Source organism: Armigeres subalbatus, chromosome 3, assembly GCF_024139115.2.
Source record: "Armigeres subalbatus isolate Guangzhou_Male chromosome 3, GZ_Asu_2, whole genome shotgun sequence".
Classification (NCBI taxonomy): Eukaryota; Metazoa; Arthropoda; class Insecta; order Diptera; family Culicidae; genus Armigeres; species Armigeres subalbatus.
In genome coordinates this window covers 315,935,410-315,947,618 of record NC_085141.1, presented here as the reverse complement: position 1 = coordinate 315,947,618, position 12,209 = coordinate 315,935,410, and the positions used below count along the sequence as shown (strand labels likewise).

Sequence of the window (12,209 nt, the reverse complement as noted above, 5' to 3'; positions counted from 1 at the left end):
AGTAAATATATCTTCTCAACCAAATAAAAATGATTATGAATAATACCATCTGGCATCTTGTTGTCGTGGAACGTGCATATTTTTGTTTACGTCGCATTTTCTACACGCTTAAAATCAATAACACAGAGATATGTTTGCTTCACACAAAACGGACCTAATGCAGAACAACACCTAGATGAGCGACAGTTACACAGCCACAAAAATAGCTCGTGTGGTTTTATTGAAGCTTGGATTTCAATATTTTCAACAGTATTTGGTTCCTCATGAAACAAGGAATCTGTACAAACGTTAACATGTTGAAAAGGACCGTTATCACGACCGTACGAGGCATTTTTGTGCCTGTGTAACTGTCGCTCATCTAGGGGATGTTCCGCATTAGGTCCGTTTTGTGTGATGCACACACATCTCTGTGTTATTGATTTTAAGCGTGTACCGTCCCGAGAGAGAAAGAGAGTAAAAAGTTGAGAGATTGAGCGAAATTTTGCTTAGGCCGGGAACTGGTTTGGAAGTGGGCCGGAAATTAAATCGCTATGACTGAAATGAGTGCTGCACCTCGTTAATTAAAATCAAATAAAAGCTTTTTTGAACGATATTAAGCACGGATAGCTATTTTTTAATCAGAAGTGAACCTCAATGCAGTATTTTACAGCCCACAAAATTCAGGAAAAGTTGCTTCCTGTTATAAATATCAATTAAATAATGCAGTCGTATGCAAGTTAGGCCTGGAATGGGGAAAGAAACCCTACATTGATATACAAAGAATGTTCAGGTCAGATTTGATCATAATTGATTATAAATAAACTTGGCAAATAATAAAAAATCTGCCAAAATCGCAATTTCTTCTGTAGTAACAAATTAAGCAACTTTGTTATAATTATTGATCACAAGACTAACTTCCGAAGAGATCGAGAAGTTAGACAATACAGCTCCGGTTTATACAAAACATCTGTAAAAGAATTATTAGATTTCATGTTTGCTCAAGCTCCGTTGACTTGCTAGTCAGAATCCTGATTTTCAAGCGTAAATTCCATCGGAGATTCCAGAGGAATATTTTCAAAATTTTCAGCCGAAATTTCTTTGGGAATTCAGCAGAATAATTTGCATAAACTTTAGCAAAAATTAGTCAGTTATTTGTGTATTATTTCTCCATCAATTCTTGTAACTTTGCGCCGCTTACCATGGAACGATCCACCAAACCTGCCTCCATACCGAAATCGTTGTGCTTTGATTGACTTACAACCATTGGCAGACCGTCGAGTGACAGTTAGCGTGAGTGCAAGCATGGAGTGCATGAGCGTGAATCAAGTGTTTGGGTGAGCATACAAGTCAGACTCACACGGTATGAGAGAGGTGGGCATACAAGTCAGACCCACATGGCATGAGAAGGGTGGGCACACAAGTCAGACCCACACGGCATGACAGAGGTGCAACAGAGTATGTAGGGTGCGATAGAGTGAGCACCCAAGTAAGACTCGCATGGGACGGGTGCCTGTGTGAGCGAGAATGAGCGAGTACGTTAAGTACTGCCATCCCCCAGAAGTAGTACTGGGAGGTAGTTCCTGGAGGAAACGATGGCGGAGCCCAAGGGAGTTTAGTCGGTATTACCGGTACGGTCGAGCCCGACACTCCAGTACACTTCCGTGTGGTAGTTTGGCAACTACAATGCACGTGTGCTGGGTTGGTGTGTAAATGCATTCTCCCTTGTAAAAAAAAAGAAAAAAAGACCGTCGAGTGATGCTACAGAGGATGTTTATTTTCGACGTCATAACGTGCAACATTGACTGCCGTTACATCCTGGAGAATGTTCGATTTCATGCACCGTCTCGTCAACTCAGGAATCGTCAACTGTTATGGATCCGTGGCCACCGCACACACTACGGTCAAAATAATCCATTGGACTTATGCTGCAGACTGTGACTGTGAAGTGTGTTGTTTTTTCGACTTTAATGTTACCAAATTAGTTTTTAAAAATAGGATTAAGTCAAGCAATCAGTCTGTGCAATTTATAAGTTGAAGACCATGTGCAATAAATAAGTAGTAACAAGTTTCCCTAAGAGTGGTGGAAATTATTTAGTAATTTTTTGACCGTTTTTTATTTTGACCGTACTGGAAATTCAGTTAAAATCTCTGAGAATATCTGCGAAAACTTCTCCAAGAATTCCTGCAGAAATTAATTATTCGTGAGCAGAATCATACCATACCTACGGTTAATCCTTCGGGAATTCTCAGGGAAATTTTCTTGGAAATGTTTGCAGAAATCCAACTGCCCTCGGATCTGCTGCAGAAGTCGCTCCATAATTGTACAACGGTGCCTTGAAAAATTATTCGGAAATAAATTTGGGAATATCAACGCAAGTTCAAGTAAATTCTTCAAAACAAACTGCAAAAAATCTTCAGAGCTTACTTGCGAAAATCTCTTCATGAATTCCTGCAGAAATCGCTTAAGAAAATCTTGCAGAAATTAAAAATGTGTGTGATTTTTCAGAATGGATCTACAATTGAGTCTACAATAGCAACGAGCGGTGTCCCTCTCCTCATAACATATATTTAAAGAATTTTTAAGAGTATTATTCAATATTCAATCCGAAAAAATAATCTAGCATTTAATTTTTCAATTTTCACCTTCGTTATACTCTACTGGTACGGTTCTTTTAGATCTCGAGGATTTCGGTCCGGAACCCAGAAGGGGAATCCGATTAAAACCCCAGGCCACTGTTCTAACCTACGGCAGCCAACGGAATGGGCACGAAAGGCCTCCTTTTGGTCCTCGAGTCCCAGGGTCCCAGCAACGCTAGCCTTTGATGAATGGGAAGGGATCCAATTACGTAGCTTGACAGGTTGGAGATGACACACTATTGAGGACGGCAGTGTCAGAGCTTGGACGGCTGATATCACGGTAAAAATCGCGATGGCGGCAGCAACTATAGGCTAGCAGGCTGACCGGACGACGTACTGAATCAGCGACAATCGCGATGGCGGTAATAGGTTGACAGGCTTGACCGTAGGGCAGGAATGCTGATGGCGACGGTAACTGGGGCGGTAGGCTTGCTTAGCGATGGGCAGGATTAGTCACGATGGCGGCGATAACTTAACCGGCGAATGGAGCGGCGACGGTAACTGGGGCAGCAGGCTCTCTGAGCACTGGGCAGGATTGGCGATGGCGGCGATGACAAGCAGCTGACGGAATGGACCGGAAAAGCGGTTACACAGTCGACGTGTCGTGTAGGCGGCCAGGATGATAAACGGAAGCCGAAATCTATTGCTGCCACTCGATTGACCGGATCCTGTAACTTGGACCGAATTGTCCTTAAAGACTCACGTACTATTGTTCGAATCGCACGTTTCGAAACTCACTCTAATTTTGTTCTCCTTCCACGAAAAGAAAAGACTGTTCTCCACGATGCTTCACATTCAACTCCCCGAAAGCAATCCCCACTCAGAATCTCCTGTCCCACCCATACAGTCATCCAAAGCCTTTTTCTCCCAATATTCTCCGTGTCATTTCCCGACTTCCGTTCTATATTCTGTCACCCAGCTACCAACAAGCGCCATCTGTTGGGGAGTTTGTCATCCCCATTCGTTGGTAGCACATGCCCGCGTAATAGGGTTCTAAAACCGTACCACCATTCCATATACTATCCAAATAGTGAAAATCGTGGTAATACTTTCCTCTACTGCTTTGGAACTTGCTAAACTAAATCCGTGCGAAACCCTAAAATCGTTATGTAAATCCGCGCCAAATCCGCAAAATCGCGAAATCCACGTAATCGTAACAACCCTGTACAATTATTTAAGAAACCCCTATCGGTCTTGTTACAGCACACTGCCACATCAGCGGGATGCAGTGGAGTGGGTAGGACAAGTAGGACATGTCCTACGCATGAATGTTCCTGGGTGGAACAGTCATGGCCCATGATTTGTTGTACATATTTCCATATATCATCTAGGAATTTGTTTTACCTTATTGTCTGATTAGTGAAGTGTACAAAAATATTTTCAAAGGGGGGTCCTGTAGCGTAGTTGGCTACACGTTCGCCTTACAAGCGGATGGTAATGATTTTGACTTCCAGCCCCTCCACCAAACCCTCGTCAGTCGTCTGATCCGCAATTCATACGGTGGCGTTCTGGGGTACGCGCCTTACCGTGGCGAATGGCGAACACCTGGTTCGTGGTGGAGCGTTCACCCATAAAACCCGCCTGGTACTGCCCCACGAACTCCCTTGCAATTGGTGCTAGTCGACGACTTGAAATTTGGGAGAGTACCTTGTAGGCGGCGTACAGCAATGTGATTGCGCGGTAGTTGCTACAATCCAGCTTATCGCCCTTTTTGTATATGGAACACACAACACCTTCCATCCACTCCTGCGGCAGAACCTCATCCTCCCAAACCTTGGTAATCACCCAGTGCAGCGCTCTAGCCAGTGCCTCACCACCGTGTTTAAACAGCTCTCCTGGTAGTTGGCCAACTCCAGGGGCTTTGTTCTTTTTCAGCCGACCGATCTCCTCCTGGATTTCCTGGAGATTCGGAGCTGGAAGTCGCATGTCCTGCGCGCGTGCTCCTAGGTTCATTACCATACCGCCACCGTTGTCTGCCATATCGCCATTCAGGTGCTCTTCGTAGTGCTGCCGCCACCTTTGGATCACCTCACGCTCGTTTGTAAGAAGGTTCCCGTTTATGTCCTTACACATATCGGCCTGTGGCACGTGGCCCTTATGTGAACGGTTCAACTTCTCATAGAACCTTCGTGCGTTATTAGCGCGGTACAGTTCCTCCGTCTCTTCACGGTCTCGATCTTCCTGCTGGCGCTTTTTCCTCCGGAAAATCGAGTTTTGTCTATTCCGCGCCCGTTTGTATCGTGCCTCGTTCGCCCTCGTGCGGTGTTGCAGCAATCTCGCCCATGCTGCATTCTTCTCCTCAACTAACTGCTCACATTCGCCGTCATACCAGTCGTTTCTCAATGTTCAGCCGTCATACCAGCCGCCCAATGTTTAGCCTCGGCGGACGACCCCGACGCATGTTGTACACCGTCAAGAGTTTTGAGCGCAGACATACTGTAACGAGGTATTGGTCGGATTCAATATCCGCACTGCGGTAAGTGCGGACGTTCGTGATATTGAAGAAGAATTTGCCGTCGATTAGAACGTGGTCGATTTGGTTTTCCGTTACTTGATAAGGTGATTTCCATGTGGCATTGTGGATATTCTTGCGGAGAAGAAAGTGCTTCGGACTACCATTCCGCGGGAGGCTGCAAAGTTTATGCATCGTTGGCCGTTGTCGTTCAATACGGTATGCAGACTATCTAGTCCGATGACCGGTCTATACATTTCCTCCCTTCCTACCTGAGCATTCATGTCACCGATGACGCTTCTTTCTCGTCGTCGGGTCTCCCTTCGTGTGGGCTGTGCACGTTGATGATGCAATAGTTGAAGAATCGGCCTTTTATCCTCAGCTTGCACATCCTTCCCACAAGTACAAATCGCTTAACAACTTTTGGGCGAACTTCGGCATCTTGTGTCCCGGAGGTTTTCAGGAACATAAAATCCGCCTTCACAGATGTCTCGTCATCCCTTACGCAGCAGTGTGGTTTCGTTGACTTCTGGTCGTACAACTTACGGAATCAGCTTTCTGCAACCGTATTCTGTTTGTCATCACGGTTTGGGAACTTCTGAATCTTAAACGTACGTAGTCCACCTCGAGTTTTGGTACACTGCACAAAAGTCTTGCTCAAATGCAAGTTGTTATACTCATCTCGAATTGTGGCGTTTGGTTTCCGTTTAAATTCTCCAACCAAGCGTTTGTGATCATTCCTGTTGACCTGATAGTTTTTTTTCGGATCTTCGCTTCCGATCAACAGTCAGACTTTCTTCGAACCGGTTTTTGATACCAGACACTAGATAATGTATCCAAGGCAAAATGAAAAAAAAAAAATATCTAAACTTATCCTCCTTGTGTATACGTTATCGCAAGCTTTTACGATAATGAACTTACTTGATGAGTTTAAACAGACAGAATCACCGTCTTCGACCAGAGGTCGCACAGACTGAACACTTAACATCTAGCATGAGACAACGGACAAGGACATTTTTACACAACACCCAGTGGACCAGTGGAGAACTTTCCGCTTTACGAAAAGTTTTCTCCTTACCGGGGCGGGAATCGAACCCACACTCCACAGCATATGCGTTTAGACGACTGACGTCGCTAACCGCACGGCCACGAAGCCCAGAGTTATACTCTATAATGATTTCCTTTAATTGTGAGGGGCACCGGTTCTGATAAAGATCGTCAAATCTGACTGGTTTGTGACAAGAGAGGGGGGAAGGGGGTTGAAAATGCCGAAAAACTATGGACGTAATTTTTGAACGATCCCTAAGAGAGCTAGCAAAACAATGTATGCACTGGTATGCACACTCATTGTACAATGCACGTATCTCTAAATCAAGCTTTCTCTAATATTCCTTCTATTCTAAATTTCATATTTGTTCTTCTATAATTATTTTCAACAATTAGTTTTATGAAATTTACAGGATAGCATGCTTTGCTACTTAAAGACCCCGAAGTTCACGGTAGCTGGAAAATTTTAGCCGTGGCATCCTCGGATGTTGAAAGAAGAATGTTTTTCTGCTTATCGTATGCAATGTCCTGTATGTCGTTCCTATGTCCTAGCAGATCAAATTTCAGCGCTCCGCTTCGCAGATCCCACACCTTCACCACTCCACCGAGTGTTCCGCCTATCAATGTACAGTCCTTACCCCATAATAGTCTGGAAGAATAAAAACATTAGATATATCCTTTTCCACTTACAAAAACCATCAAAATTCATACTTCGTTACACCAGTCTTATAGGGATCCTCACATTCAACTCGGGCCGTTTGCCTAGCCACGTCCCAAATGGTCACTTTTCCATTCAATGTCCCTGTGGCTGCCACCTTTACTTCAAAATCTGGATGGTCGATTACTACTGCCTCTACTGGACCACCATCTGGCAGCAACATTCCCACCGGACCAGATGGTCCCATAACAACGGCTTTCCCCTCCTCGCTTCCCGTCACGATTAATTGACTATCACGATCGATTGACATGCAGGTGATATTGCTGGTGTGACTGGTGGCTTCATTCGGCGCAATATCCAACGTAGGTGCATTTGTTTTGATATCCCAAATTTTAAACGATCCATTTCCATACCCCGCCGCTAGTCGTTTTCCGTCGTGAGAAAGTCGCGCCACTTCACATTTTTCTCCAAATCCTTGCAGCACCTTACAATCCCCAGAAGGTATTCTCCACACATAGATTTCTCCCGTGTCGGATCCTGCCATCAGGACGTGTGACCCAAAGTGCCATTTCATCCAGCACATGTCCCCCATGGCAAATTCCCACACTTTCTTGTAGTCCTGTGTAGTTTTGAAAACCTGAATCTGTCCTGCCATATCACCGGTGGCAACATACACACCATCGTAGCTGAACTCGCAGGCAATGACCGAATCGGTGTGGCCGGTAACTTCGAACACGCTCTCACCGGTTTTGCTGTTCCACACGTAGGCTTTGTCGTCTTCTCCGCCGGTTACGGCCAGGTCTTCGCTGGGATGCAATGCGCCGCAGAATATCGGACCGGTGTGTTTGGTAAAGGTTACGAGGGCATCGTCACGCTCCGGAATGTACACGTCGTCCATGTCGTCCTCGCCATCGGCAAAACCAGCCGCTTCGTCTTCTTCAAGAAGCACATCGTCATCATCACCTTCATCTGCAAAAATAATAAGAATATACAATTAAGTGAACAAAATGCGATTCGCATAGGATAAAATAGTTCACCAACATAACAATGTTAAATTTAATTTTAGATAAAATGCATCAACCAAATTTTTTGCTCAAAATCTGCAAAATGTTGAGAGGATTGGTATTTTTTAAAACCTCAAAAGTCACGCCTATTTCAAACGATGTGGTATTGAATGAAACATTTTAATTTCTTGAATTTAATATCCGAAGTTATTAATGTGTGGGTTGAAAATGTGTATCGCATTTGGATTTATTTTGGAATCAATCGAAACTGCTTTTGGATTAAGAACAAACAAAGCTTTAATAAGAAAGTAAATGCATGAGAAGACGAAAAAAAAAATCTTTGGAATTGGATTGCAAACAGTAAATTTAATTGGTCAATATCGGATTCTGACTATTTCCTAGCCTAATCTAACATCAGTATCCGTTCTCTATTATAAAAATGTTCATTGATTGAACTATTTCAAACATTCTTTCATAAAATGTCAATAAATTTACGAACCATTCAACTCTTCTTCCCACTGGTTGAGAACCTCATCGGCATCCCCAACGTAGATCAATTCATCGTCCTCGTCGAATGGCGGCCTTGGTGGAGTATTATCTCTCATTATGCTGGACACTTAACCAATATAATTAGCACAAGTAACTTCTATTGAATGAACTTTTTGCACAATTCCAATAAAATGCGGCTAAAATCTGCGTACGGAAGGAGCAAGACGATTGTTTACATTTGCAATCAACCAACTTTCCCACCCCAACAACGTGTTCTTGACAGTTCGACTTCGGCTTTGCTTCGGGTTCATTCAGAAAAATAACTGAACACAAACGATGCCGCTATGTAACGCCAGCAGTGAGCGCGGCAGCCATATTCACCACGGATAACGGACGCGTTAGGGTAGAGTGGGAATTTGTGGCATAACAACCAAAAGCTAAGATTTTATCAAACAATGCTAAGTAATATGTGGTAATATTAAATATTAAATATTAAATTTTATTAACTCAATCATCAATGCTCGCTTAACTTTTCAAAAGGACCTGAGTAACATTTTTTTCATGAATTAATTTGAATACTGCAATCAAAAGCTTACATGTTTTTCTGTTGATTGCGCTATTCAAATTAAATCATGAAAAAAATGTTACTTAGGTCCTTTTGAAAAGTTAAGCGAGAATGAATAGACTGGTTTTCATTATTCTCTAGGATTCCATCGTTTCATGACACAACAATCATTTCTGACAAAATATTCAACAATACAAAAAATCGATTCTGAAATTGTGAATTTAGGGAATATCCATAAATAACGTAACTGTTGCTATGACTGCCACACCGGCAACCCGGCGCGCCACGTTTGCACCGAAGTATAGACGAATCCAAGTAAAAATAAGAAGAAGACAACTTTGACAGATCCTACAGTACAGCATAGAGAGATAATTTTAAAATGCTTATTATAAATTCTAGACAAATTGATTTATGGTGTACATCAACAGATTGTTCGTAATCCTAATGATGATTTAAAACTAGTATGGTCACTACAATAATAACTAATTAACAAAACAGTAAAGTCACAACGAAAAATAAAATTGTTATGGGACTTAAATACACTTATCTACACGCTAACTTGAAATAACCCAGTGACCGGGTCGTTTGTACCCGGATTTTTTCAATGTTAGCAGTTGTCAAAATCTGGGTATGTCAACAAAATGGATCTGAGTCAGACGAACACGAAATCTGGGTAACCGGGGACTTAAACATTTTCGGACATCACAACATGGCGTCGACGTCGTATGCCGGAGTAAATGCTAGGGGATTTTGCTGAATGCAGCAAGAAAAAGGTAAGCACGGTCAAATGAATGGCAGCGGAGCATTGTCGGCACAGCCGGCAAGTGATATGCGTTTGGGGAAATTGTTTTCTTTAACATTTTTTACACAATAATAATTTTCTGGAGCAAAAATATCTGGGTACCAGTTACCCAGATTTTTTCGCTTGTTCGGTTACCCAGATTTGAGTTTAGGTACCCGAACCCAAATTAGAGTAACCACGGTTTTGCCGAATCTGGGTCACTTTGACATGATTCTGGGTAGGTCCAGGTTAGCGTGATAGCATATGCGCGTCAGCTACTACACGGTTAGAAAAAAGTACCCAACGATTAAGTAAAAATTACTTAATTTTAGGTAAACAGTTAATAAGCATCCATTAGGTGAAAATTTGACATTTCTGTTGCGTTAAATTTACCTAATGTTAGCTATATACGAGAATACCTAATATTGGGTGAAAATTCTGTTATAATTTTTTCGACAATTCTCTTGACAACACTTGATTTCATCAGAAACCCGGCATTTTGCTTCACTTATCAGGGTAGTAGTTCCATACAATTGTTTTGCACTGGGAGACTGAAATTTAGTTATATTAACTAATTTATGAATGTAAACGCGCTAGAGGGTCCATTACTAGCACAGAAGGGGGGTCCATAATAGGCAACAGGAACATGTGGAAATGGAACATGTAAATCAAATGGGGGGGACCATAATACGTATGTAAACAAACTCGATGTTGCGTATTATGGACCCGGGGGTGGCCATAATAGGCAACCTGACTACATAATTTTAAAATACATGTCATGTACGAAATGCGGAGCTGATACCTGTTGCTTGTCATCTAGTGCTGCAGAATGGCAATTTGTCATGAGTCTTACTCTAGCGAAGCGATTGAAGTAAGTTTCCGTCGTTAAGGGGTCCATTACTAGCACGCACTCCCTACAAGGAAGAATCGATTATCCAGACATTCTGCAACAAATTAACATTAACGTGCAACATCGGCCATTGCGGAATAGCATAATGTTGAGACTTCCCCTTCGCCGCACCAACTATGGTTTGGGCAACGCACTGAACGGGCTACAGAGTTTTTAATAGGGTGGCATCAGTATTTGACTACCACTTGACAAGAGATGCGCTTCGCCGTAGTTTTGTAAATGTTTTTCGTCGTACACGGTTAGAAAAAAGTACCTAAAATTAAGTAAATTTTACTCAACTAGGTACTATAGTGTGGGAAGCCAAAATTAGGTAAAGTGCAGTATACCTAATTTTAGGTACCTCGCACCGAAGTGATTGGTTGAGTAAAATTTACCTAACTGTAGAAATGAACAATTAGGTAATTTTTACCCAAATTTAAGTAGAAGGAGCGAACATAGATTTTGACTAAGGGATGGATGCTTTTCGGATATCAATAACAGAATAATAACTGAATCTATATTCAATTTTAGAAAATTTTATTCATTGCAAATCTGCCTGCACGTCATAAATATTGTTATACCTGAATACCGCCTGAAGATTAAAAGCAATTAGTCAATTTTTTGTCATTTTTATGCATGTTCACCAGTAATGTCAGTTCACGCCGGACCAAGTGATCAAACCAAGCTGGTACCTGAGATCCTAGGGGTCACTATATGAAAGGTTCACGAGCAGAAAAACACTAGCAACAGTACATTTGTCATTAGAATTGTCTCAAAGGAATCTAAGGTTTTCTAAGGAAATCGTCGCCACTTTGAGCGCAGTACATACTACAACAAGAATCGTGAGCCTTGAATCGGGAAGTAGTGCTTTGTCCGATTGGATTCCATTTTCCCTTCCTCCGGAATTAGATACACCAGTAAGAAAGTTTCTCCCAAAGATATCGTTGGTTTCGTATGCCATGGCAACAGCATTAGTACTCCAGCCATAGCGTTTACCAATGGGAGACAGGTCGCTACACCAGGTACTACTCAATACGCTACTGTTTCCTTATCCGATACAATTTATCTTTCGATATATCGAAAAATTTGGCTGCCATTTCCTAGAATAAAGTTGTTTATGAATCAGGTTTGATTAAATGGAACGATGCATCGATAATTAGCATACTGATTTCAACTCTTACCTTCTCTTACATCAATTGCGATTTTCAAACTGGAATCATGACCATTTCACCGAACAATTCCCAATGTGAATCAGACACGACACCCGGAACGTTCCGCAAGAGCGTTTCCCACGATTTGTGTCTGCTACGCTGGAAATTCATCACGTCATATTTGTACCGCATCAGGAGCACTGCTCGGTTCAATTTACCAACGGGCATCGTGACTCCAGGGAGGTTCCTCTTCGGTCCCGCTTCAATAATGTAGCTTGTTTGGCTTTCCGTGGGGGAATCGTAATGGATGCACTCCTATAAATGATTTCGCCTGGGCAATTATTGAAACCTGTAAACACAAGCTGGCGTCCGGTCAGATATGATCGAAACCAATCGAGAAGATTCCCACCGACTCTAAGTCTGTCAAGCTTGGCGATTGCAATTTTATGGTTCTATTTATCGAATGCTGCAGAAAGATCCATGTAAATCACGTCCGTTTGAGTGTGTGCAATCATGCTATCCGTGACGTACGACGTTAGGCACAACAAGTTGGTAGT

The 12,209-nt window shown here is 42.5% G+C and overlaps 1 protein-coding gene and 1 long non-coding RNA gene across 2 annotated transcripts; both read right to left on the bottom strand.

The window, feature by feature from the left end:
- Positions 1-6,472: 6,472 nt before the first annotated feature.
- Positions 6,473-8,560, bottom strand: LOC134220892 (angio-associated migratory cell protein). Its single transcript, XM_062700055.1, has 3 exons — positions 8,277-8,560; positions 6,827-7,742; positions 6,473-6,764 (listed from the first exon to the last, which is right to left on the bottom strand). The coding sequence occupies exons 1-3, from the start codon at positions 8,380-8,382 to the stop codon at positions 6,563-6,565; spliced, it is 1,224 nt and encodes a 407-aa protein (XP_062556039.1). The 5' UTR covers positions 8,383-8,560; the 3' UTR covers positions 6,473-6,562.
- Positions 8,561-11,017: 2,457 nt separating this feature from the next.
- Positions 11,018-12,002, bottom strand: LOC134220891 (uncharacterized). Its single transcript, XR_009982092.1, has 2 exons — positions 11,683-12,002; positions 11,018-11,601 (listed from the first exon to the last, which is right to left on the bottom strand). It is a non-coding gene; the product is annotated as an uncharacterized LOC134220891 (long non-coding RNA).
- Between the last annotated feature and the right edge of the window lie 207 nt (positions 12,003-12,209).

Bases quoted from the DNA above. Each gene is read 5' to 3' on its own strand.
- LOC134220892 (XM_062700055.1), bottom strand. From the start codon at position 8,382: ATGAGAGATAATACTCCACCAAGGCCGCCATTCGACGAGGACGATGAA. The intron at 7,743-8,276 runs GTTCGTAAATTT...TTATTTTTGCAG, and splicing joins GTGGGAAGAAGAGTTGAATG to ATGAAGGTGATGATGACGAT. The intron at 6,765-6,826 runs GTATGAATTTTG...TTATTCTTCCAG, and splicing joins TATAAGACTGGTGTAACGAA to ACTATTATGGGGTAAGGACT.